At 44.0% G+C, this 26175-nt stretch overlaps 1 protein-coding gene across 5 annotated transcripts in view; it reads right to left on the minus strand.

Annotated features, from left to right (window-relative positions):
* klhl14 (kelch-like family member 14) overlaps positions 1-26175 on the minus strand; it is a 201956-nt gene that overhangs the window by 31986 nt on the left and 143795 nt on the right. For all 5 annotated transcript variants that reach the window (XM_068030855.1, XM_068030858.1, XM_068030856.1 and 2 more), the window contains exon 6: positions 8282-8472. In XM_068030855.1, coding sequence (XP_067886956.1) covers positions 8282-8472 — 191 coding nt within the window. The remainder of the gene's footprint in view (positions 1-8281; positions 8473-26175) is intronic.

Consider the following 26175-nt stretch of genomic DNA (forward strand, 5'->3'; position numbering starts at 1 on the left):
CCTAGAACCATAGCAGCACATAAATTTACAAGTTGGCTATGCAAATTATTAATAGATAGGATCAATTGACAAATAAATAATGGGGCTTAAAAGGCAGTTCAGTTATGCCACAATAATTCAGCAATAATTGTTTCCTGATTATAAATTTACAATTGAGATCAGTGTCTGAGATTGATATGAATTGGTGAGATTAATTTAGGATTTGGTTCCTTGGATAGCTGACATGTTAACAGCATTAGATAACCAATCCATTGAATAGATCTAATCTATATGCTTGTAGTTAGCAAAGTTTTCAGAACTAATATAACTTCCTTTTTATGAGCTGGCATTTTTGAACCAGTGGACTCACCTTCCTCTGGGAGGATGGTTTCAGCCTTCTGAAGTATCAAAGTGTTAACCACTTCTCCTGGATCCTTTGCTTCCAGGAAAATTCACCTTGTATGATAGCTGTATAGCTGGTTTAAATCTTACCTCCCTTGGTCTCAGAAAAAACACACATATCGGCTGGTTTGGCCGTACAATCTTAACTTCTGTAACCTTTCTATTTCTGTCAGAGATGCACTTTCCAATCTTATATAGGCACCTTCTACATATATTAAACGCAGAGGAACAAATTATCGGGCAAATTGTAGAAAGATGCAAGAACTTTAGAGTAGTGATCACAAGCATCTTCAATCACCCTAATATAGACTGGGAAAATAGCCCTGTAAAAGGCAACAAGGCGGAGGATACTTTTTTGATCAGTATGTTTCCAGCCCAACTTGGAAGGAAACAGTGCTGGATCGAGTTCTGAGGAATAAAGTGGAGCATGTTTCATTGGGGAAGCATTTGGGAAACAATGATCACTATTATTAAGTTTAGAGTAGTTTTGGAAAAGGACAATGACAAATCAAATGTGAAAGTGCTCGACCGGAGAAGAGATAATTTCAGTGAGTTGAAAAGCGATTTGGCCCAATTGGTTTGCAAACAAACATTATATGAGCAATGGAAAGCCTTCAGAGGGGTGCTAGTTTGGGTACAGATGAGATACATTTCTACAAGGGGGAAAGGAAGGTTATTCAAAGCTAAAGCTCCTTGGGGATGACTAAACATACAGAGGTTAAAATGAAACAAAGAAAGCTTATGATGAATGTTAGGTTCATAATTCAGTGGAGAACTGAGCTGAAAGCAAAAGGTACAGAGGAGAACTTAAAAAGAAAATAAGGGGCAAAGAAAGTGTATGAGAACAGATTCATGGGTAACATAAAAGGTATTCAAAAGTCTTTTCTAAAAATATAACATAGCAAAAGGGTAGTCAAAGGAAGAGTGGGGTCAATTATTGTCCTTAATTTTCAAAGAAACCTCTTCAATTCTGTTGACCATTTGGAGTGACATATGTCAGAAAGGTTCAGCCCATCTAGTGTTGATGACTTCAAACAGTCCTGTTGTTACCCTTGATTTTCTCCAAATCAATGAAGTACCAGCACCTAGACAGGCTAGGTCAGTTGTTTACTCCTCAGGTCTTTGTTAACAAAGGGGTCGCGCAAATGTCCAGATAGGCCAGCACATATTTATGTCCTCCTTAATGGGTCATCTTCAGGCCTGCAGTTTTGTAGCTTGTCTTCTACCCCGGTAAGAAACTTTTTGTTTGTATAACCCCTCATAGTTTAATTAGCATTGGCCCTTTCCTTTCATAACATTCAGTCTGACAACTGACTCCATTTTGTGCAATTCATAGGGCACTTCCCTGCAGTTATGTAGACAGTATTGCTCACTATAATTAGCGAAGTGATACATTGACCTGTGAATTGGAATACTAGGGTATGATTTTGTGCCTACGATTTTGCTACATAGCAAATTTCAGATCTCAGCGTTATTAATGTAAATCAAAATCCCATTGTCAAAATATATTTTTCCTTTGCCTGTTTACCACTTTGTGCTGAGAGTACTGGGAGGCATCTCTTCTTAGCCATTTTCCTCTGCAGTCAACCATCAGGCATAGAAAGACATGTGTGACCACACCCCACTTTCATCCTGACCTCTCTGTCTTTGGTGTCCTGTGCTGTTTGAAAGAAGCTCAATAGGCGCTTCATGAAAAGTGGGGGTGATTTTAGACTTCCACCTGAAACGGGCACAAAGCTGGCAAAGCAGTCATGCCACCTATCCGAAACCTGTGCTGGGAGGCCCAAAGTATTTTCTAGTGTGGGCTTCATTTAAATGCTGCCAGCAAGCTGTGGGTGCCAGGTGAACACCACTGCAGCTTGCCAGTTTTGTGAAAGCTGGAAATTGGCCAAGTCCTATGCTGAGTATTTGACAAGTCAGGCCTGGGGAGGGTTGGGCAGGGTAGAACTGAACCTAAAAAGTTGCCTGCAGTATTTTTGTTGGTCCTTTAAGGACGACTGGTTAGGTCACTTAACATCTGGTATAAATGGGTGGAGTGTGCCACCTCCACTGATTTTCAGCTGTAGATCATTCATTTTCAGGTGAAAAACAGATGGCAGTTGACAATTGCCCCCAGTATCTCATCTTTCAACTGCACATAATGCAGTCCTTTAGTTTAACCATGACTTTAGTAACTTCTGACCTTAGATACACTTTCCACTTTCTTCACAGTAGCTTGTGATATGGGAAGGTTCTATCAACATCAGGGAGGAGGTGGGGTCATAAACGTTTGGTTTGGTGACCCTTGATCAGTGCGCAGCTGTAGCAGGATTCTGAGCCCGGGGCATGAACCAGTACTTTTCTTTTCTCAGACTGGCACGTTCACCATGCTTCACTTGTGTTTTCTGCTTTAATTTCACATCTGCTCCATACACAGCTTTTTAAAAAAAAAATTTAAAAACATTTCTTTTATTATTATTGACTGAACTGATTGTTTTTATTTCCGATTTCTAACAGTTTTGGTAGGCAACTGGCATTGCCAGTGCCTGTTGTTTGGGTGCCAAGGCTGCCGTTTGGAGAAAAAAATGGCATCTGCAGCACACATACACACTCTTGGGGCGAGTCGTGCCAGATTGATGAGGGTGTTAGCCCGTGCACAGTGAATGCTTGCCACAAGTATGCAGAGCAAGCACATCATGATGTCAATCAGGGTGTAACAGTGATTTGACGCCAGCAGTGCCATTGTGGAGCTCAGTGCTCCAGCTAATGCTCTCTCTTAACCTCACACAGCTTAACACACATTCAGCAGCAGGAAGGGCCCCAACCAGCCCAATTCAAAGGGATCATCAATTATTTACAGGTTAGTTGCTGGTTGATTTCTTCTGGCTGTTGCTTTGATTTTACAAGTGTTTGGTGCTTTGTATATTTGCTTAAAGTTGCAAAAGTCTACAGGGAGTGGTGTGACAGCTGCTAAAGGATTTTTCGCTGACTTCAAGTCTTTCACACCATCCAGCTGCTCCCAGGTATGCATTTGTATCCATTCCAATTGGAATACAGCACGACTTGATGAATGAACAGAGGCCATGCAGAGCAGGACAAGCTACTGGAAGAGGAAGGAGGAGAAGGGGGGAAAAGGTATCTCAGCAGGAGACCATATCCGATAGAGTGCTCAGGGAGCAACTCTCCAACCTGAACCTACGCTTCACTCAAGGGCATCCTCACTGAAATCTGCCAACTGCTGCTGTCACAACTCCAAACTCACAGCAGGCCAAGGACTGCATTGCCAATGGTTAAGCAGGTGACTGTGGCGATGAATTTTTATGTGTCTGGCTCCTTCCTGACTGCAGCTGGAGATATTTGCAGTATTTCACAGTTTGCCATCTGCTGGTGAGAAGCAGCCAGAGTGAGCAGGTTGAACGAGCATGCAGCTTTGCCAGAATTGTAGATTTCCCTATGATGCAGGGTGCCACTGATTACACACACATGACTTTAAGGACGCCACATGTGAACTCAGTCCTATATAGGATCCAAAGGTGATTCCAATCCCTCAATGTCCTGCTGGTATGTGACCATAGACAGCCCATCATGCAGGACAATACCTATTTTCCTGACAGCAGTCATGATGCTTTCATTCTCTGGCAGTCCACTGTACTGTCTGCATTTGAGCCACCATGGCAAACCAAATCAGGACTTATATCTAACATTCATTTGCTCCATCACACCCTCACCAGCGGCAGGGAAGGTGGCAGGTGGCCTGCCCATCATTAGGCCAATTGAGGCCCTTAAGTAGCCAATGAATAGCCACTTAAGGGCCTTTTCCTGCTGCTGCTGTATTTTAGCAGTGGCAGATGGGACCTCGGTAACTGAGAAGGTTACCTAGTACTATCTGGCAGTCTCCTTGCAGGCTGGGGGTATCCCTCGCGATCAGGCACCTGGTGCCCCACGGAGGGTTCAGCCAGCAGCATGGGCCTCCCCCGCTGAAACAACTCCCCCCACTGCCTATACTTAGATCCACCCCCTCGTCGGAGCCTAGCCGATTTCTCCGGCGAGGCCACACCTCACTTACCTTTTCAAAGGCCCATGTCCATGTTCCACTTCTGGTTGGGTGCAGTCCTGGCAGTAGCCACTGCTCCTGGTGGTGCTGCTGTGACTGAAGAGCCGCTGGCTCTCTGTTGGCCCCGACTGCAGCCAAATAAGGACCTGCGCCACATAAAATTGCAACATGGCTTTCAGGCCCTGCAGAGACGAGCTCACCCACCGGGCCTCGGCTTCATCATTAAATTCTGGTCACAGTGTCAGTATCTGAGCTAGTGGTTGCAAGTGTGAAATCGAGTGACGGTGCGTCTTCAGCACCACTGTCTTCTTGCTGTTCCTCCACAGCCTGGCCAGGTTGTACTTCTTGGGTATCTGATAGGAGAAAGGCACATGGGTAGGGTTGCAGTGCAAGTGGGGGTAAAAGTAAGAGGTGCATGCTTACACCATCTGCAGCTAGTAAATCAGAAGAGGATGTGAGATGAAGGGGAGGTGGATGTGAGAAGGAGGACTAGTTACAAAGATAAGATCATCTTCAATGGTGTCAACCCCTCTGCTGGCCATGATCTCAACAACAGGTGTCCCAATAATGGGCAGCACCACCTCCTTCACAGGAGTCAGGATATGCAGATGCGCCTTTCCCCCTCCAGTTAGCTCTGCTGCCTCCGGTGTGTACCACCTTCTCTGACAAGAGGGAGGGAAGTATATCAGTGAGTGTCATGCAATCTCTTTGGCTGCAATGGGTGAATAGCTGGCAGTGTGTGCAAGCTATGAGATGTGAGTGTGAGGCTTGCAACAATGTTAAGTGTGTGAGGGTGTGATGGAGCATATGAATATTAGATATGAGTCCTGATTGATAGAAATTGTTGGTATGCGAGTGATGGGGGTGTGGTGAATTGAGAAGTGCCTGCGGTTAGTGGTATAGTTGGTAGGATATGGCATTTGAAGATGCATTCACTGACTTTGACCTCTCATGTGAGGTCACTGAACTTCATGCGACCCTGTGTCCAGGTATTTGGGGCTGGATTTCTGGCCTTGACCTCCACACCTATCTGGTCCCACTGCCTTCTGAACATGTGTCTGGAGGGCCTTCTGGCCCACTGCAGGTACAGGACATCTCTCCTAACTTCCACCTCCTCCACCAACGCCTCCAGTGTAGTGCCCGAAAACCTTGGAGCCTGTTGTCTCTGCTCTTGTGCCATTGTTCAATGTTTCACAAGTTAGATTCACTTCCTGAATGATTGCTAGCACCTGCTCCAGCTATAATGCATCTCCCATTAAAGAGGTGCAGACTAGTATTCAGCGGTGCAGGCTATCTTTAACTGGTGCTAGCTTCACACAATATCAGCTCCCTGGTCATGTGTCCAGCCAATCAATAGTGTGGTTAGCACTGGCTGGACACTGAACTCATTTAAAAGAGCAGGCAGCATAACATTGGCATGTTGCCTCCTTGTAGTCAATGGGCACATTGTGATCTCATGTCTGTTTCCAGGGCTATCCAATTTAGCCCTTTCTGTTTTTCCCTTTTTTTATGTTGAATGCAATTGGGTATAAATTTGTTTTGCAGTGCCATCTCTGCACTGCTGCTCACTGTTACTTTGTCCATGCAATAGGAGATGCTATTTATATTGATGCTTGCAAGATTGGTTTCTGCACTCAAGATCCAGCGACATCAGCTGGGGTTGAGGGATGTAAAATCTTGAAATTACTAATCACATTTCTATAACTACGATAAACTATGTAAAAGCAATTCATATTTTTCTCTTTGCTGATGGTGAGGCTTCTTTTCAATGCCTCTCTCTCACAGTGCAGTATAGATCATGTGGGGAGCTGCAGAACAAATCACCCCTAATGTTAACATTCAGAACCAAAGAGCTCCAATGCTTCACCCAGGCTCACCAAGTCTTCATAATAAAATTATTGGGCTAATTCCCCAGTTAAGCACTACTAGTGAGAAGCTCTCAGGGGAAGCTGGTCAGTCCTAATTTTCCGCGCAATTAAATTAATCATAGAATCATAGCATCATAGTATCAAAGAATGCTTACCACACAGAAGGAGGCCATTTGGCCTGTCAAGCCCATGCCAGCCCTCCGCAAGAGAAATCCAGCTGGTCCTACTGCCCTGCAATTTTTTTTCCTTTCATGTACTTATCTAATTCCTTTTGAAAACCTTGAATGAATCTGCCTCCACCACACTTTCAGGCAGTGAATTCCAGATCGTAACCACTCACTGGGTAAAAAAAGCTTTTCCTCATGTCACCATTGATTCTTTTGCCACAACCTTAAATCTGTGTCCTCTGGTTCTCAACCTTTCTGCCAATGGGAACAGTTTCTTTCGATATACCTTTAACAAATCTGTGCTGCCTTTCTTTAATTAATCCACATTTTTCCAAGTGACTGTTAATTTTCCACCACCAAGGTTAAACTGACTGGCCTGTAGTTGCTGGGTTTATCCTTACACCCTTCTTGAACAAAGATGCAACATTTGCAATTCTCCAGTCCTCTGGCACCAATCCCGTATGAAGGAGGATTGGAAGATTATGGCCAGTGTCCCTGCAATTTCCACATTTACTTCCTTCAGCAGTATCTTCGGATGCATCCCATCTGATGCTGGTGACTTATAAACTTTAAGTACATCCAACCTTTTCAGTACCTCCTCTTTATCAATTTTTAGCCTATCCAGTATCTCAACTATCGCCTCTTTTAATAGATAAAAATCATGGGGTGCAGGCCCATGATTTTCCTGATTAGGGAATCAGCCGTTATATATTTTCAATGAATGACCTGTTGAATCTAACTAGTCACCATAGAATAAGAAAGCTGGTGATGGAAATGCTGTACCAACCACTTACAAGGAGACAGACAGAGATGCCTGCCAACTGCTTACAAGGAGCAGTGATGAGTACAGTCACTAAGACAGTAAGACAGCAGAGCAAATGCTTGTGAAAATCACACCACAGAGCAAATTTTGAACTAGCTAAGTGTCAGCGCCAGGAAAATTAGGGTCATATCTTCTTCTTTGGCCTCCTTATCTCGAGAGACAATGGATAAGCGCCTGGAGGTGGTCAGTGGTTTGTGAAGCAGCACCTGGAGTGGCTATAAAGGCCAATTCCAGAATGACAGACTCTTCCACAGGTGCTGCAGAGAAATTTGTTTGTCGGGGCTGTTACACAGTGGTCATATATTCAGTGCTAATCCTCTCCCTAATGGAAGAAGAAAGAGCTACGTCACCCATTAAGATAATGTGAAGCTGATGCAGTTAACTTTCATTGGACAATAAGGGCTGATTTCCCAATCAGGTTCTCCTGGTCAGGATTAATGTTCACAAGGCACACTGGTTGGGACATTGTGGCTTTCCATTCATTAATCTAAAGATTCTTGACTGAGTGTGTGATTGGAGAATCATCCCGAAGTGAAGGAAGGGATCCTTCAATGTGCTGTTCCATAAACTGAGTTCCAATTTCAGCCATGGTAACAGAGGCAGGTCTATGCAAAGGCCAGGTGCACTCTCACAAAATGTTAGGGAAAGGCTCCCCTTATTTTCTTTCTCATTCCTCCTAATAGCTGATTGCAGAGAATAGGAATGGCCATTTCCAGAGCTAAGCCTTTTAGCCACAAGAAAGTATAGATTGGGGTGAAAGGCTAAAAGATGAAAGAACTTTAAAATGAAAGGTATTGACAGTGCAGAGCTGCACCAGTGAGATTCTAGTTGAATTCAACTTGTTAATAGTTTATGTTAGGTTACGGCAACTTTACTGCAAGACAGGGATAGGAACAATAAAGGAAGGAAAATCAGCATCTTAACACAATCTCTTCATTTAAACTTCAATCAATAGGAAAATAATTAACCTCCTAATTTTTATACTTGCAATGGTGTATTGTAAAGGTACCTGATATGTAAATCTTTCCATTGTGCACTGCACCAGCGTGAGCTGCCAGGGGCTGAGGCAGAGAGGACAAGTAGCACCATTCATTGGCTTCCAAATTGTAACATTCAACACTTGACAAATAACCAGTTTCGTTCCTTCCACCAATCGCGTACAAATGCTTATCCAGAAAGCAAGCATAGAAACTTGCTCGCCTGCAATAAAAATTCAGATTATAAAATACCTATCAGAAAGTCATATTATTTTCTGATTTTGAATGTAAATGGTCATAAATCCATGCTACATGCTGGTAAGGTTCCCCACTGGCAATGTGAATTTAGAAGACTGGTGGAGTGCGCCAGTCAGCTGTCCGTTCTGGGAGCGAAATAGCCCGTACCTAGGGCTCTACCAAATTCACGGTCAAATTTTACAAACTTCGCAGTCATGGCATTTTAAGAATTGTGAATTCCACATATTTAAATGGTAAATTTCACAGTGTTGCAACAAACCATGAAAATTATCTATTTAAAACAAAAGGTTTCTGATTTCAAATTGCATTTATTGTATACTCAAAAACTATTGTAAAGAACTGACTATAAACAGGCCACATTCTTTACTCACTGAAGTCAGTGGTTGAATGTGAGCATGGAGCAACCTGCACCTGTCACTTTCTTCATTCCCTGTCTTTGAACTGTGAACATCTGTCTGTGTTTAGACACAACTCTCTCTGCGTCCACACAGTTTGTTGGAATTATCAGACAGTGCCGTGCTAGCCTTGCAAGGTGGGGGTTCTGCATTCCACAGAGTTCATTTCCTCTCAATGTGTAGCAAAAACCTTCAGTAGGTAGTCCTGTCATAGTTTATTTACACTTGGCAAGCAACCACAATTTTGCACATTACGTTGAATTATGTTGAATGAATACCCGCAGCTTTGGGTCATCATGTTTTTCCAATGGTATGTTGGTGCTTGCAAAAGCATCCACAAGTTCTATTTTAACTAACTGATGATTTTCTGAATTCTCTATTGACTTCTTTAAAAGAGTTGAAATTGTTTCTTGTTTTCTCACGTGTTCATTTTCCAGCAGCGTGGTTTTGGATGTTCTCTTTCTGCTGCAATAGCTTTCAGACTCTAAGTGGCGCTGAACCGTTGCTCACCACGTGTAATCCAACAAAACACTGCAGCTTGTACAAAACAGTATTCCACCATCAGCATGCAGAATTTGGCTTCCAAATTCTTTCACTCGATGTGCTGCAGTAATGGTTGTGGATGATTTTGATTTGCTCATTCTGGCATTCTCACTGGTCTGCTAATACTTGAGACTGTTTCTCTCAAAACTGCACCGAAAGAGCTCCCTCATCTTCCAATCAGCGAGTTGAGCCTTGTGTCAATCACTAAAATGCACAATATTTGTAACATGCTCAGCAATCAGCGAGGCGAGCCTTGTGTCAATTAATAAAAAACGTGAAATTTGCAAAATGGCCAATTTCACAGAGGACCTGAGATTTCGCGGTCCGTGACACATTTTTCACAGCCGTGAATTTGGTAGGGCCCGACCCATACCATTTGAAGACCTCGGTGTCATTTAAGTAGATCTGATGCACTGTCTGCTCCATATGGATTCAGACCAGTGTATCATAGGGTGGGAACACACCACATCTTATATTATTCTGTGGGGCACAGAGAAGCATTCCTGCTCATTCTGGCTGCATAAATATTTGAACTTACCTTTTTGGGGTCTCTTCTGCTGTATAGCCAGTGAAACTGGTTGGAAAGGCGATCAGGGCCCTATTCATGTCTCAGGAGCCAAATTTGCATAATTTGCATATTGCTTATGTTTTTATCAAAGGATATGGGACTTGGGTGGGAATGTGGAGTTGAGGTTGAGGATCTTTTTATCTTTTATTAAATGATGGAAGAAGCTCGAGGGACCATATGACCTATTCCTATTCCTATTTCTTTTGTTCTAATGTTCTTAAAAGCAACTATTACCTGAAACAGGTAAACACTTCAGTTACCCAGCAGTAAGCATTTAAAAATAGCAACAGCTATGGTGGTGGCTTAAATACGTTTACTAGCCCTACTTTGGAGCCACTAGCACCTCATTAATGCTGATTTGGCCCAGTTAAAATTAATCCCCAGGTGTTTTTTAGATTAGATTAGAGATTAGAGATACAGCACTGAAACAGGCCCTTCAGCCCACCGAGTCTGTGCCGACCATCAACCACCCATTTATACTAATCCTACACTAATCCCATATTCCTACCAAACATCCCCACCTGTCCCTATATTTCCCTACCACCTACCTATACTAGTGACAATTTATAATGGCCAATTTACCTACCATCCTGCAAGTCTTTTGGCATGTGGGAGGAAACTGGAGCACCCGGAGAAAACCCACACAGACACAGGGAGAACTTGCAAACTCCACACAGGCAGTACCCAGAATTGAACCCGGGTCGCTGGAGCTGTGAGGCTGCAGTGCTAACCACTGCGCCACTGTGCTCTTTTTCTGATCTACCATCCCCCCTCCCCAATTTCTCCCTTTGTTTTTGTTTGGGATTTTTACATGCTTTTGCTTTTTACTATCTCAGTTGTTATTTTCGAATGTCTTTTAAGCAGTTATGTTAAACCTGTATCGAACCTTAGTTACACCACACTTGCAGTACTGTGCACAGTTCTGGTCGCCATATTAGAATATTGATATAGAGGCACTGGAAAAGATGAAGAAAAGATTCACAAGGACTGAGAGGCTATACTTATCAGAAAAGGCTGGACAGGATGAGGCTTCTTTCTCTAGAAAAGTTGATGCTAAGGTGTGATCTGATAGAGATGTTTAAGATAATTAAAGGGTTTGATCGGGTCGATATACAGAAAATGTTTCCACTTGTGCAGGAGTCCAAAATTAGAGGTCATAAATATAAGACCAATAAATCAAATAGGGAATTCAGAAGAAACATCTTTACCCAAAAGAGTGGGAAGAATGTGGAACTTGCTACCACCACAAGGAGCAGTTAAGGCAAATAGCATAGATGCATTTAAGGTTAAGTTAGATAAGCACTTGAGGGAGAAAGGAATAAAAGGACATGCTGACAGGTTTAGATGAAGAAGGGTGGGAGAAGGCTCATGTGGATGCATATACAGCAGCGTAGGCCAGTTGAGCTATGCTGTAGGTGTGATGTAATATTCTAACAGATTCCTGGTACTACATTAAGCAGTTTGTAGGTTATTCACCCCATTAACTTCCTCTTGGCGATTGGAGTATCTGTCTCCTTTTTAAAATTTCGTTTATGGGATGTCAGCGTCGCTGGCTAGACCAGCAATTATTGCCCAACCCTAATTGTCCTTGAGAAGGTTGTGGTGAGCTGCCTTCTTGAACTGCTGCAGTCCATGTGGGGTAGGTACATCCACAGTGCTGTTAGGAAGGGAGTTCCAGGATTTCAACCCAGTGACAGTGAAGGAATGACAATATAGTTCCAAGTCAGGATGGTGTGTGACTTGGAGGGGAACTTGCAGGTGGTGGTGTTCCCATGCATCTGCTGCCCTGTCCTTCTAGTTGGTAGAGGTTGCAGGTTTGGAAGGTGCTGTTTAAGGAGCCTCCTCCTACTTCCCTTTTCCTTTTCCACAAAGCGTTTACTGATCTTTTAGTTTTGAGTGCTGAGGTAGGGTTGCACCTGAAATGTTAACCTGCAGTGCATTTCCAGCATGTTCTGTTTTTGTTGCAGATTTCTGGCATTTGCAGGCTTTTTCTTCTTTTTACACCTTGAAGAAAAATCACTGTGAAAGTCTCAGTTCAAAACATCTTGCTGTTAAATTGCAAGAGAGTGGTCACACAGAATGGTCATAAACAAAATGCATCATAAATAGCGTGGAAGTTTTGTGAGAGTGAAAATTTGGTGCAGAAGGGGAAGGAGGTGCTATTTTTTGCCTCCAGTACTTGTAGTGGTTCGTGTAAGCTTGAGGCAGTAAGTATTTAACATTTTCTCCAGTGTTTTAGCGCTTAGTGCAAGTTAGTGAGTAGAAAAAAAAATACAATAAACTGAAAAGCAGATATCAATAATATTGACCAAGGTAAGGCAGAGGAGGTTGTGTGTCTGGAGTGTAGTATGTAGGAGTTTGTGGACAGTGAGACTGTCCTGAGTAAACATGTCTACACTAGGTGTCTCCATCTTGAATCTGTCTGTCTCAGACTCATTGCGCTGGAGTGTGAATTGGAGACAATCTGGCACATAAAAGTGGGGGAGAAGTATCTGGAGCGTTTGCTCCAGACCTCAGTCACAACTCATAGAAAGGTCCAGGTTCAGAATGGGGTTGGTGTGACCAATAGTGTACAGAATAAGGGCAACTCAGGTGAGACAGAGAATGAGGATCCACAAAAAACTGATCCTATCCAACAGGCACAATATACTCGCTGCCTGTGAGAATAAGGATAAAGACTGTCAGAAGGACAGCCAGAATGCTGACAATGATGCTTGAAATTGGAGACTGTCCAAAGTTGTGGGTGAGGAAGAGGGCAAACGTAGGCCGGGATTTTACGGCCCCCCCCCACCCCCCGAGGTGGGGTCGGGGGACAGAGAATGAGGATGGTGGGGGAGGTGGCGGGATGGAGGGCCAGTTACCTCTCCGTCACCCAGCGATCTTCCCGGGGGTGGGATAGGCCAATAACGGCCTTCCCGCCCAGAGGCAAATTAAGGCCCTTAAGTGATCTATTAACTTTACCCCTCCCCTTGGACCACAAATCCACCCCCCCCCACCCACCCACTTGCCGGGGCCTTCCGAACTGGCCCAATCAACACTGCTTCACTTATCTCTTCGCTGGGGTTCCAGCACTGGACCTGGGTCCGAGGCCTCTGCAGGACTGACAGTGACCACTGCTTCCAGTGGTGCTGCCAATACTGCTGAGCTGCCAGCCCTGTGAATGGTTGGCAGCTCTTGGAGGCAGAATCACTGTCCCTTTTAAAGGCGGAAAGGGGAAATCCCCCTGCCTTTTCGGCTCAGCACCAGGAGCCCCACCTCCAGCCCATAATGTGGAGGTTCTGGGGTATTCACTAATTAGAGGGATGGATAGCATCCTTTGTAAGCAGAATCAACAGTCCCACATGGTTTGTTAGCTACCTGGTGCCAGGGTGTGGGCCATCTTGAACTGGCTTGAAAGGATATTGGTGAAGGAGGGTCTGGATCCAGTTGTTGTGTCTATGTTGGGACCAACAACATAGGAAAGAATAGGCAGGAGGTATAGCTTGGACAGTACCAGGAGCTAGGAGCTAAATTAAAGAAAAGGACCTCAAGAGTTATAATTTCTGGATTATTGCCCAAGCCTTTTGCAAATTGGCATAAGGATATGCAGATTTGGGAGGTGAACATGTGGCTGAAGGAGTGGTGTGGGAAAGAGGGGTTCCAGTTCATGAGACACTGGCACCACTCCTGGGACAGGAAGGAAGTATATCATTAAGACAGACTTTACTTGAACTGGGCTGGGACCAGGGCCCTAGCAGATAGGAAAAATAGAGTGGTCACAAGGACTTAAAACTAGTAAGTGGGGGAGGGGGGGGCGGGTTCACATAGAAAAGATAGTATAAATTATAGCTCAAAAACAAACAAAAGGGGAGAGAGTGGTGAAATAGTCAGAAATTGTGCTTTATGCACAACAACTAAAGGGAAAATTAGAAGATATAAAGTAATTTAACCAGGAGAGAGAAAGTGAGAAACAAATGAGTAAACCAGTAGAGCAGCAGGACAGGTAAGGGTGTGTGCCCCAAATAAGCATTCTTTGTACAAATGCAAGGAGTATAAGGAACAAACCGAATGAACTGCAGGTTCAACTTCAACTTGGAGGGTATGACATGGTAGCCATTACTGAGACGATCAGCACTGGGAGCTAAATTTTTATTTTATTCATTCATGGGATGTAGGCATCACTGGCCAGGCCAGCATTTATTGCCCATCCCTAATAATATATATAGCAGGTTCAACAACATTACCCCACCATCTATATACTGGGGGTTACCATTGACCAAAAACTGAACTGGACCAGACGTATAAATACTGTGTCACCAAGAGCAGGTCAGAGGCTGGGAATTCTGCTGTGAGTAGCTCATCTCCTGACTCCCCAAAGCCTGTCCACCATTTACAAGGCACAAGTCAGGAGTGTGATGGAATACTCTCCACTTGCCTGAATAAGTGCAGCTCCAACAACACTCAAGAATCTCCCTACCATCCAGGACAAAGCAGTTCACTTGATCGACATCCCATTTACCACCTGAAACATTCACTCCCTCTACCACCGACACACAGTGGCAGCAGTGTATACCATCTACAAGATGCATTGCAGCAACTCGCCAAGTCTCCTTCGAGAGCACCTTCCAAACCCACAATCTCTACCACCTTGAAGGACACCATCCTGACTTGGAAATATATTGTTGTTCCTTCACTGTCGCTGGGCCAAAGTCCTGGAACTCTTGTCCTAACAGTATTGTTAGTGTACCTACATCACATGGACTGCAGCAGTTCAAGAAGGTGGCTCACCACCACCTTCTCAAGGACATTTAGGAATGGGCAACAAATGCTGGCTTAACCAGCAACACCCACATGCCATGAACAAATAAAAACAAAACTGAGATCTATAGAAAAGTGAGGGAAAATGGTAGATATGTTGTAGTACCTTATTGATTAAGGATGAAATCACCACAATGTTAACAGTGGATATAACGAGAGGTAAGCAGTCCATGGAGACTTTGAGTAGTATTAAGAAATAGAAAAGGATTTAATACTCTACTGGGAGTTTTATATAGGGTCCCTGTGGCAGCTGTGAAGTGGTATACTACATTAATGTAGAGATTAGAAATGCATGTAGCAAAGGCAGAGTGGTTTTAATGGGAGAATTTTAACTTTCATATAGATTGGGATAAGCAGACTAACATGTCAGAAAGGTAGTGAATTTCTTGAGTGTGTTTAAGATATTTTTCTGCAACAAAATGTCCTAGAAACAAGAAGGGGGCAGACCATTTTAGATTTAGTAATGAGTATTAATTAAGATTTAGTTAACAGCCTAATGGTGTGTGAACCTTTATCTAATGATGATCATAATATGATCGAGTTCAATGTGGTGTCTGAAAGGGAGAAATGTGAAACAGTTACTAAGATTCTAGATTTAGGTAAAGCTGACTTCAGTGTGATGAGAGACTGTCCACAGTAAACTTGATAAATCTGTTAATGAAAACATGACAGAAGAGCAATGGGAGGTGCTCAAAAAAGAATTTGATGTGATGGTTGGTTAGCATCCTTCAAACTATGAAGGATGATGGACATGTAGCAAACACATCATTTAGGTGGGGTGTCTTTTCTTGGTGCACCTTTGCTGATGGCTGTGATGGCCAGTTTACACCCCTAAGATGCAAGGACTCTACTTGCTAAAAAGACCCTGGCAGCTACAAAGAACAAGAAAATGTAACAAAACAGATAATAAGAGTTACAAAAAAGGAAAATGAAAATAAACTTGCAAGGGATATCAAAAGAAACACAAAACATTTTTATAATATGTATGGAAAAAGAGTGTAATCTGGAGCAATGTGGGCCCCCAAAAACTGACAATGGCGATATTATAAGGAAAATAAGAAAATGGCAGATATGTTAAATAATTACGTTGCTTCAGTATTTACAGTAGAGGAGGAGGTCAGCATTTTTAAAAAATTCATTCATGGGATGTGGGCGTCGCTGGACAGGCCAACATTTATTGCCCATCCCTAATTGCCCATGAAAAGGTGGTGGTGAGCTTCCTTCTTGAACCGCTGCAGTCCACGGGAGGTAGGTGCATCTACAGTGCTGTTAGGAAGGGAGTTCCAGGATTTTGATCCAGCAACAGTGAAGGAACGACGATATAGTTCCAAGTCAGGATGGTGTGTGGCTTGGAGTGGAACTTGCAGGTGATGGTGTTCCCATGCATTTGCTGCCTTGTCCTTCTAGTTGGTAGAGGTCGCGGGTTTGGAAGGTGCTGTCTAAGGAGCCTTGGTGAGTTGCTGCAGTGCATCTTGCAGATGGTACACACTGCTGCCACTGTGCGTCGGTGGTGGAGGGAGTGAATGTTTGTGGATAGGGTGCCAATCAAGTGGGCTGCTTTGTCTTGGATGGCGTTGAGCTTCTTGAGTGTTGTTGGAGCTGCACACATCCAGGCAAGTGGAGAGTACTCCATCACACTCCTGACGTGCCTTGTAGATGGTGGACAGGCTTTGGGGGGGTCAGGAGGTGGGTTACTCACCGCAGGATTCCTAGCCTCTGACCTGCTCTTGTCGCCACGGTATTTATATGGCTACTCCAGTTCAGTTTCTGGTCAATGGTAGCCCCCAGGATGTTGATAGTGGGGGATTCAGTAATGGTAATGCCATTGAATGTCAAGAGGAGATGGTTAGATTCCCTCTTGTTGGAGATGGTCATTGCCTGGCATTCATGTGGCACAAATGTTACTTGCTACTTATCAGCCCAAGCCTGGATATTTGTCAGGTCTTGCTGCATTTCTACACAGACTGCTTCAGTATCTGAGGACTTGCGAATGGTGCTGAACATTGTGCAATCATCAGCGAACATCCCCACTCCTGATCCTATGATTGAAGGAAGGTCATTGATGAAGCAGCTGAAGATGGTTGGGCCGAGGACACTACCCTGAGGAACTCCTGCAGGGATGTCCTGGAGCTCAGATGATTGACCTCCAACAACCACAACCATATTCCTTTGCGCTAGGTATGACTCCAACCAGCTGAGAGTTTTCCCCCTGATTCCCATTGACCTCAGTTTTGCTAGGGCTCCTTGATGCCATACTCGGTCAAATGCTGCCTTGATGTCAAGTGCAGTCACTTTCACCTCACCTCTTGAGTTCAGCTCTGTTGTCCATGCTTGAACCAAGGCGGTAATGAGGTCAGGAGCTGAATGGCCCTGGCGGAACCCAAACTGAGCATCACTGAGCAGGTTACTGCTAAGCAAGTGCCGCTTGATGGCACTGTTGATGACACCTTCCATCACTTTACTGATGATTGAGAGTAGACTGATGGGGCGATAATTGGCTGGGTTGGACGTCCTGCTTTTTGTGTACAGGACATACCTGGGCAATTTTCCACATTGCAGGGTAGATGCCAGTGTTGTAGCTGTACTGGAACAGCTTGGCTAGGGGCACGGCAAGTTCTGGAGCACAGGTCTTCAGTACCATTGCCGGAATATTGTCAGGGTCCATAGCCTTTGCAGTATCCAGTGCCTTCAGTCGTTTCTTGATATCAGGCAGAGTGAATCGAATTGGCTGAAGTCTGGCATCTGTGATGCTGGGGACTTCAGGAGGAGGCTGCGATGGATCATCAACTCAGCACTTCTGGCTGAAGATTGTTGCAAGTGCTTCACCCTTATCTTTTGCACTGATGTGCTGGGCTCCCCCATCATTGAGGATGGGGATATTTGTGGAGCCACCTCCTCCAGTTACTTGTTTAATTGTCCACCACCGTTCACGGCTGGATGTGGCAGGACTGCAGAGCTTGGATCTCATCCGTTGGTTATGGGATCGCTTAGCTCTGTCTATCGCATGCTGCTTACGCAGTTCGGCACGCAGATGGTCCTGTATTGTAGCTTCACCAGGTTGACACCTCATTTTGAGGTATGCCTGGTGCTGCTCCTGGCATGTCCTTCTGCACTCTTCATTGAACCAGGGTTGGTCTCCTAGCTTGATGGTAATGGTAGAGTGGGGGATATGCCAGGCCATGAGGTTACAGATTGTGGTTGAGTCCAATTCTGCTGCTGCTGATGGCCCACAGCACCTCATGGATGCCCTGTTTTGCATTGCTAGATCTGTTTGAAATCTATCCTATTTAGCACGATGGTTGCCACATAACACGATGGAGGGTATCCTCAATGTGAAGGCCAGACATCCCAAGGAAACTAATATTGAATCAGGGACAGGAACTCACCAAAATTAACGTAAGCAAAATAACAGAAATGAAGAAAATAATGGCACTAAAGAGTGACAAATCCCCAGGACCAGACGGTTTTAATCCCAAGATTTTAAAGGCTGAGAACATTGCAAATGGCCTATCATCTTCCAAAGTTCTCTTGATTCGGAAGCCATTCCTTTAGATTGGAAAATTGTGCTGTCATTCCGCTAGTTAAGAAAGATGAGAGAGGGTTACTAGGAAATTATAGACCGGTTAGCCTAATATCTGTTATCAGGAAACTACTGGAGCCTATAGTTAAGGCTAGAGTGACTGAACGCCTTGGAAATATTCAGCTGATCAAAAAGAGTCAGCATGGATTCGTATGAACTTCCAGAATGCATTTGATAAAATTCCTCATAACAGACTGTTGGCTAAAGTTAAAGCTCATGGAACTGAAGGCACATTATTGACCTGGTTAGAAAATTGGCTGAGCAGTCGGAGACAGAGAGTAGGGATAATGGTCAGGTACACTCATTGGCAGGATGAAACTTGTACTGTCCAGCAAGGATCTGTATTTGGGCTTCAACTATTCACTGTATTTATTAACAACTTAGATGATGACATAGTCACATATCCAAGTTTGATGATGATACAAAGATAGGTGGTATTGTAAGCAGTGTAAACACAAGCATAAAATTACACAGAGATCTTAGTAGATTAAGTGAATGGGCAAAACTGTGGCAAATGAATTTCAATGTAAGCAAATGTGAGGTCATCGAATACAAGAGCAAAATACTGCGGATGCTGGAAATCTGAAATAAAGACAGAAAATGCTGGAAATACTCAGCCAGTTAGGCAGCATCTGTAGAGAGAGAAACTGAGTTAACAGGCCGGATTTTTGTTACGGTTTAGGGAACCTGAGGCCTGGAGCATTTCTGGGTCCCGATTCTGTGGACGCAGCACTGTTTTCAAAAACAAGCAAGTAATTAGCCCGGGAGCGAGTCTGGAGCCCAATTAGAGGTCCTGAAAACATTCTGGTGGCGGGAACAGGTGCAATTTTTAAAGGCAAATGACAGCCATCACTAGGCTTGCCGTTGCCATTAGAGGTGCAGCATCAGGGAGCTCGGAGGGCCTGTGTGGGCACGAGCATGCATCCCCGGGCGTCACCCTGTTTCTTGGATGTCTCTCTGGAGGCTCTCATTGATGCCATTTCCAAGAGGACAGAGCCATTTTACCCAGCCTCAGGGAGGAAGAATCCTCCCAGTGGGACCAAGAGGGCATGGATGGAAGTGGCCACAGAGGTCAGCAGCCAGGGACCCACATGAAGGTCTTGGGTCCAATGCAGGAAACAGTTCAATGACTTATTGTGGTCTGGTAAAGTGAGTGGGCAACGGCACCCAGTTCATCGGGCACCAACTCTCTAAGCACTAGAATGCAAGCGCGCTGACCTTACTGAATGTCCACAAAACTCCTTCACATTGTCAGAGTAAGTGAACACTAGTTACATTGAGAGGCTGCCACCCTCACAAATGAGACGACAGTCAGATGGGGACATCGCTGAGGGAGCATTACCCCTCGTGTATGTCATGCTGTTAGAGATGTGGGAGGGCAGCATACTTACGGATCTTTCTCCTCTCACCGTGCAGGAGACGATAGCCCATAATATGAGAAAGATGGCCAGAATGGGAGGTGGAGTGGTCCAGCTCCATAGTCTGGCAGCAGTGGAGGAGGTGGCGCTGGAGATCGCCAGGGCACCGTCAAAGCAGTCAGTGGGGGATGGCGAGACGGGAGACTGTGAGCAACCAGGTCACTGGATAGCTCATTCTTGAATTGAAGGGTATGGAGGAGACTACTGCCCAATGCAAGCTATAGATCTTAGTCCACTGTCATATGAGGGGCTGTTTGTGCTATGGCACTTGTTAAGTAGGACCACTTCTCATTACCATTCTCTTGTGTCTGCACAGGGCCAGTTGCAGAGAGGCACCAAAGTGAACATGCCGTATTGGTGCCACAATCCATGGCCAGGGGGAATTTATGGAACCTGCACTGTCACATTCCACCTTGGCACATTCCACCAGTGCAGCCACTCACCTTGGTTTGGCTACAGACAAGCATAGTGGGGAGCACTGGTTGAACCTCACATTGAGTTTGAACGGGAAGAGGAGGGTGAGGCAGAGTCAGCTGTGGCCAGTCCCCCTTGGAGGACGGAGGACAGACACAGCGATGCTTCGCTGGGCAAAGATGCTGGGCCTTGGGTGTCAGAAGCAAGGCGGGCCTTCATCAAGAACCACAGGCAAATCACTTCCTGTTTGTCAGAGTTCCCTGGGGCCTTGCAGAGCTATGGGCAGGCAATGAACATACGAACATATGAACATACGAATTAGGAGCAGGAGTAGGCCACTCAGCCCCTCAAGCCTGCTCTGCCATTCAACAAGGTGATGGCTGATCTGATTGTAACCTCAACTCCACATTCCCGCCTACCCCCGATAACCTTTCACCCCCTTGCTTATCAAGAATCTATCTACCTTTGCCTTAAAAATATTCAAAGATTCTGCTTCCACTGCCTTTTGAGGAAGAGAGTTGCAAAGACGCACAATCCTCTGAGAGAAATAATTTCTTCTCATCTCTGTCTTAAATGAGCAACCCCTTATTTTTAAACAGTGACCCCTAGTTCTAGGTTCTCCCACAAGAGGCAACATCCTTTCCACATCCATGCAGCACTTGTGCTCCGTCATGACTCAGGGATTCGATCGCATGAGCTCCTCCATTGAGAGATTGGGAAACCTCTTGGAGGGCCATGTGCAGCACCACTCTGAGTAGGTGCAGGAGCAGTGTGCTGATATATGCAGAAGGAGAGAAACTCTCTGGAGCACAGACTGCTCAGTGTCTCTGATGGGTGCAAAGGTGCTTGGAACAATGCCAGCTCTGACCCAGTCGGTGGTCACTTCCAGCATCCATGGGTGCCAGGAAAGGGCTTTGACAGTCCTAGTGGCAGACAATGGGGCAACTCCTCAGGGGGCTCCGGCGTCACCCTTCAGCCCCTCGCCCCCTCTGATTCAGGAACTGTCTGTGTGCCAGGCCTGTGACAGAGGCATTCCCTGCCATGATACAGGAGTGCCAGCCTGCCCTATGGGCACCTTCAAGATGAGGATGAGGACAGAGAGTAGGGAGCAGGCTGCCTCCACCTCATCCTCTGGCACAGGGGGAACACCCCATAGAAGTGTTAGGGAGAGGAAGGCGTTCATTTATTGGGTCACTTGGGTGCTATTGTGCAAATCTGTCTGTCTTTTCATATGCCCCAAGTGATTAAATGGTCAGCTTCTGTTCCTATGTTCAAGGAAGACCTACCTTCATCTAAACAATATTTGATCATCTGATGAGCTTGCACTGCACCAGAATCAAAAGCCTCAAGCAGCAGCACAGGCCTATTGGGAAAATGCAGTCTGCATACTTATTAAGTTGATGAGATGAAAGGTCTACCTAATGGAGTTGCCAAACTGGTTGTCACATGCATGACTGGCACACATCATCACCGATTTCCCCTAATAGACACTAAGCATTAGCTTCCACTGCTTCTAAGATGCCACATGCTTCCTCTGGAAGAGGAAGAGAATGGCCTACACCTGTCACTGAGTACCCTGGAGTGAGAGTAAGCCTCACAGTGGGGACACCTCATTGTCAAAGCATTCACATGTGAACCTGGATGTTGCATATCACTTAAAAAATAAGAAGCTAAATGAGGAGCAACTGGATCTAGGAGTAAAAATACACAATTCACTAAAATTAGCGACACAGGTTAATAAGGCCATAAACAAGAAAACCAAGCATTAGGGTTTATTTCTAGAGGGATAGAATTGAAAAATAAAGAAGTTATGCTAAACTTGTATCATACCTTGGTCAGACCACACCTGGAGTACTGCATACAATTCTAGTTGCCATATTATAAAAGAGATATAGAGGCACTGGAGAGAGTGCAAAAAAGATTGAAAAGGATGATACCAGGAATGCAACAGTATACCTAACAGGAGAGGATAAACAGGCTTGATCTCTTTCCTCTTGAAAAGAGAAGGATGAGGGGTGAGTTAATAGAGGTCTTTAAAATTCTGAAAGGTTTTGATAGAGTAGACACAGAGAATGTTTTCACTTGTGGGGAAGAGCAAAACTAGAGGCCATCAATATAAGATAGTCACAAGAAATCAAATAGGGAATTCAGACGAAGCTTCTTTTACCCAGAGAGTGGTGAGAATGTGGAACTCGCTACCACAGGGAGCGGTTAAGGTAAATAGTATTGATTCATTTATGCGGAGGCCAAACATGGGGGAGAAGGGAATAGAGGGTCATGCTGATAGAGTTAGATGAGGAAAGGCAGGAGGAAGCTCGAGTGAAGCATAAACACTGGCATGGTTGTCTGAAAGGCCTGTTTTGGTGCTGTATATCCTATATAATCCTATGATAATGAGTAAGCCTGATATATAGCATTGGATTTAGATGTCCCGAACATTAAGGTGCTTGGCGTGGACCAAGCTGTTCTGTGTAGGTCCATTCACCATGTTAACATAAGAAATAGGAGCAGGAGTAGACCATATGGCACCTTGAGCCTGATCCACTATTCAATACAATCATGACTGATCTTCTGCCTCAACTCCATTTTCCTGCCTGCTTCCCATATTCCTTGATTCCTTGAGTGACCAAAAATCTGTCTATCTCAGCCTTAAATATATTCAATGCAGGAGCACCCACAACCCTGAGGAGTAGAGAATTCCAAAGATTCACAACCCTTTCAGTAAAGAAATTTCTCCTCATCTCAGTCCCAAATGATTATCCCGTTATCCTGAGACTGTGCCCCCTTGTACTAGATTCCCCAGCCAGGGAAAACAACCTCTCAGTGTTTACTCTGTCAAGCCCCTTCAGTATTTTCTTTGTTTCAATGAGATCATGTCTCATTCTTCTAAACTCCAGAGAGTATAAGCAAAATTTACTCAATCTCTCATCATAGAGCCCTCTCATCCCAGGGACTAATCTAGTGGACCTTTGCTGTACCGTCTCCAAGGCGAGTCTATACTTCCTGAGATCTGGAGACCAAAACTGTACACAGTACCCAGGGTGTGGTCTCACCAAAGCCCTGCACAATTGTAGCAAGACTTCCTTATTCTTGTGCTCCAATCCCCTTTCAATAAGGCCAACATGCCATTTGCCTTCCTAATTGCTTGCTGTACCTGCATGCTAACTTTCTGTGTTCCTTGTATTAGTATACCCAAGTCACTCTGAACATCAACATTTACAAGTTTCACGCCTTTTAAAAAATATTCTGCTTTTCTATTCTTACTAGCAGAGTGAATAATCTCACACTTCCCCATATTATACTCCATCTGCCATCTTGTTGCCCACTTGCTTAACCTGTCTATATATCTCTTTGCAGCCTCTTTGTGTCCTCCTCACAGCTCACAGCAAACCTAGATATATTACTTACGGTCTCTTCATCAAATCATTAAAAGAGATTGTAAATAGCTGAGGCCCCAATATTGATCCTTGTGGAACTCCACTAGTCACAGCCTACCAACTTGAAAACGCTCCATTTATCCCTACTCTCATACTATGATTTTCGAAGTGCATTGTTAATACTTCTTTAATAATAGATTCCAGAATTTTCCCGACACCTGATGTCAGGCTCACTGTTTTCTCTCTCTCCCTTATTTCTTGAATAGTGGTGTTGCATTTCTAATTTCCAATTCACTGGGACCATTTTAGAATCTAGAGAATTTTGGAAAATCATAACCGGCACATCCACCATCTCTGCAGCAATGTCTTTTAGAACCTTCGGATGTAGGCCATCAGGTCCTGGGGATTTATCAGATTTAAGTCCCTTAAGTTTTGCCAATACTTTTTCTCTTCTGATGTTAATTATCTTAAATTCCTCACTCATTAGCCCCTTGGTTACCCTTTGTTTCTGGTATGTAATATATATCTTCTAAGGGGCCAACACTTCCTTTATCAACTTTTTGGTCACCCTTTTCTGGTTTCTACAACACTCCCAAACCTTAATAATATTCTTTGCAACATCATAAGCCTCTTCTTTTAAGCTAATACTATCCTAAATTTCCCTAGTAAGCCAGGGATGGAACTTTCATGCTGAGTTTTTGTTTTTTAATGGACTATATTTTTGTTCAACATTTTGAATTGTTTCTTTAAATGTTTCCAACTTTATTTATCGCAATACCTTTTAGTCTATTTGCCCAATCAACCTTATCCAGTTCTCCCCTCTTTCCTATGTCATTTTCTTTGTTTATGTTTAAGATTCTTGTTTGGGCCTGGAGTATGTCGCTTTCTAACTTAATATGGAATTCAGTTGTATTATGATCACTTTTTCCCAGTGGATCTTTTACGATGAAATTACTAATTAACTCTGCCTCATTGCACAATACTAGACCTAAAATAGCTGTATCCCTAGTAGGTTCCACAACTTATTGTTCCAGAAAACTGTCATGAAAGTACTCGACAAACTCATCTTCTAGATCACCTTTGCCAATTTGATTGATCCAGTCTATGTGAAGATTAAAGTCCCCAGAATTATTACACTGCCTTTGTTACAAGCTCCAATTATTTATTGCTTAATGCTATGTCCAACAGTATAACTACTACTAGGGGGCCTATAAACTACTCCAACCAGCATTTTCTGACCTAATCTATTTCTATTCCTCATCTCCAGCCATACTGATTCTACTTCCTGATCTTCTGAGCCAAAATCCTTTTTCACTACTGTCCTTATGTTATCCTTCATTATCAGGGCTACTCCTCCTCCTTTTCCATTCTGTCTGTCTTCTTGAAATGTTTTGTACCCTGGAATATTTATTTCCCAACCTTGGTCTCCTTGTAACCATGTCATTGTAATGGTGATTAGATCCAAACCATTTATCTCTGCCAGTAGTTCATTTATCTTATTGTGAATGCCTTGTGCATTCAGGTAAAGAGCCTTTAATTTTATTTTTTTTACTGCTATTCTTTTCATGGACCTTATCTGCTGATGTACCATTACTGGTAGACTCTCTGTTCCTACCTGTCCCACTCTGCTTCTCTTTACCCAAATCGCTACACCATTCTATTGTCTTACCTTTTCTCTTTAGATTTCCAAATCTTCCTTCACTCTTTTAGTTTAAAGCCCTATCCACAACCCTAGTTATACAATTTGCCAGGATACTGATCCCAGCGTGGTTTAAGTGGATGTTGATAGCAGATGTCAGCCATTTAAGCAGTGCCTCAATTTGATTAAGCAACGCCTAGATTTCTAGATTTTAAAATTTGCATCTGTTACGCCAATGTGCTTTGTTGAATGATAATTTTCTTTAATCCACTGACTGGAGATCTGACTTTGTATTTTTTAAGTTGATCACCTAATTTGCAACACTGTATCCTACACTGCAATGCTTGTGAGGAGAGAGACGAAATGTCTGCTAATTTCCCAGTAAGAACCAAGACCCAGGAAGGTTAAAGGAACTACCTGTTCTCTCAGCAAGAAGAAGAAATACTGCTAACTGCCATGTTTGAATCACTGAGTGACTGTCATGTGACAAGCCCCTCCTGTCTGTGGTTTTAAGCTGGTGTTGTTCTCTGCAACAGAGGAGAAGCAACTGGACTCTGACATGAGCAGACCCTAAGTGGGGGTCCCTCTCTCTCTCTCTCTCCATTCCAGCTTGAAAGCTTTCAAATCCTGCTTGTTGGCTGACCACCTGTGTATACTCCAACTACAATCAGAAACCCTGTCGGAGGAAATCATCCGCATCGCTACCTCCAAGAGCCCAACTGAACCAGTCATCTACCTCTTCAAACTAAAAGCCTCAGGACCACTGAATTCAGCTAGAAGCCAGCCAAATCAACAAACTCCACAGACTGTATTCTTTTTTATAGACTCTAACTCAACTAATCTACCTTTGCCCTCTCTGTAACCTATTTGTATGTGTAAACCTCTAGTGTGTGTGTGAGAGTGAAAGTTGGTGCATTGTTTATTATTTTATGAGTTC

The sequence above is a fragment of the Heterodontus francisci genome, chromosome 5 (assembly GCF_036365525.1).
Source record: "Heterodontus francisci isolate sHetFra1 chromosome 5, sHetFra1.hap1, whole genome shotgun sequence".
Lineage (NCBI taxonomy): Eukaryota > Metazoa > Chordata > Chondrichthyes > Heterodontiformes > Heterodontidae > Heterodontus > Heterodontus francisci.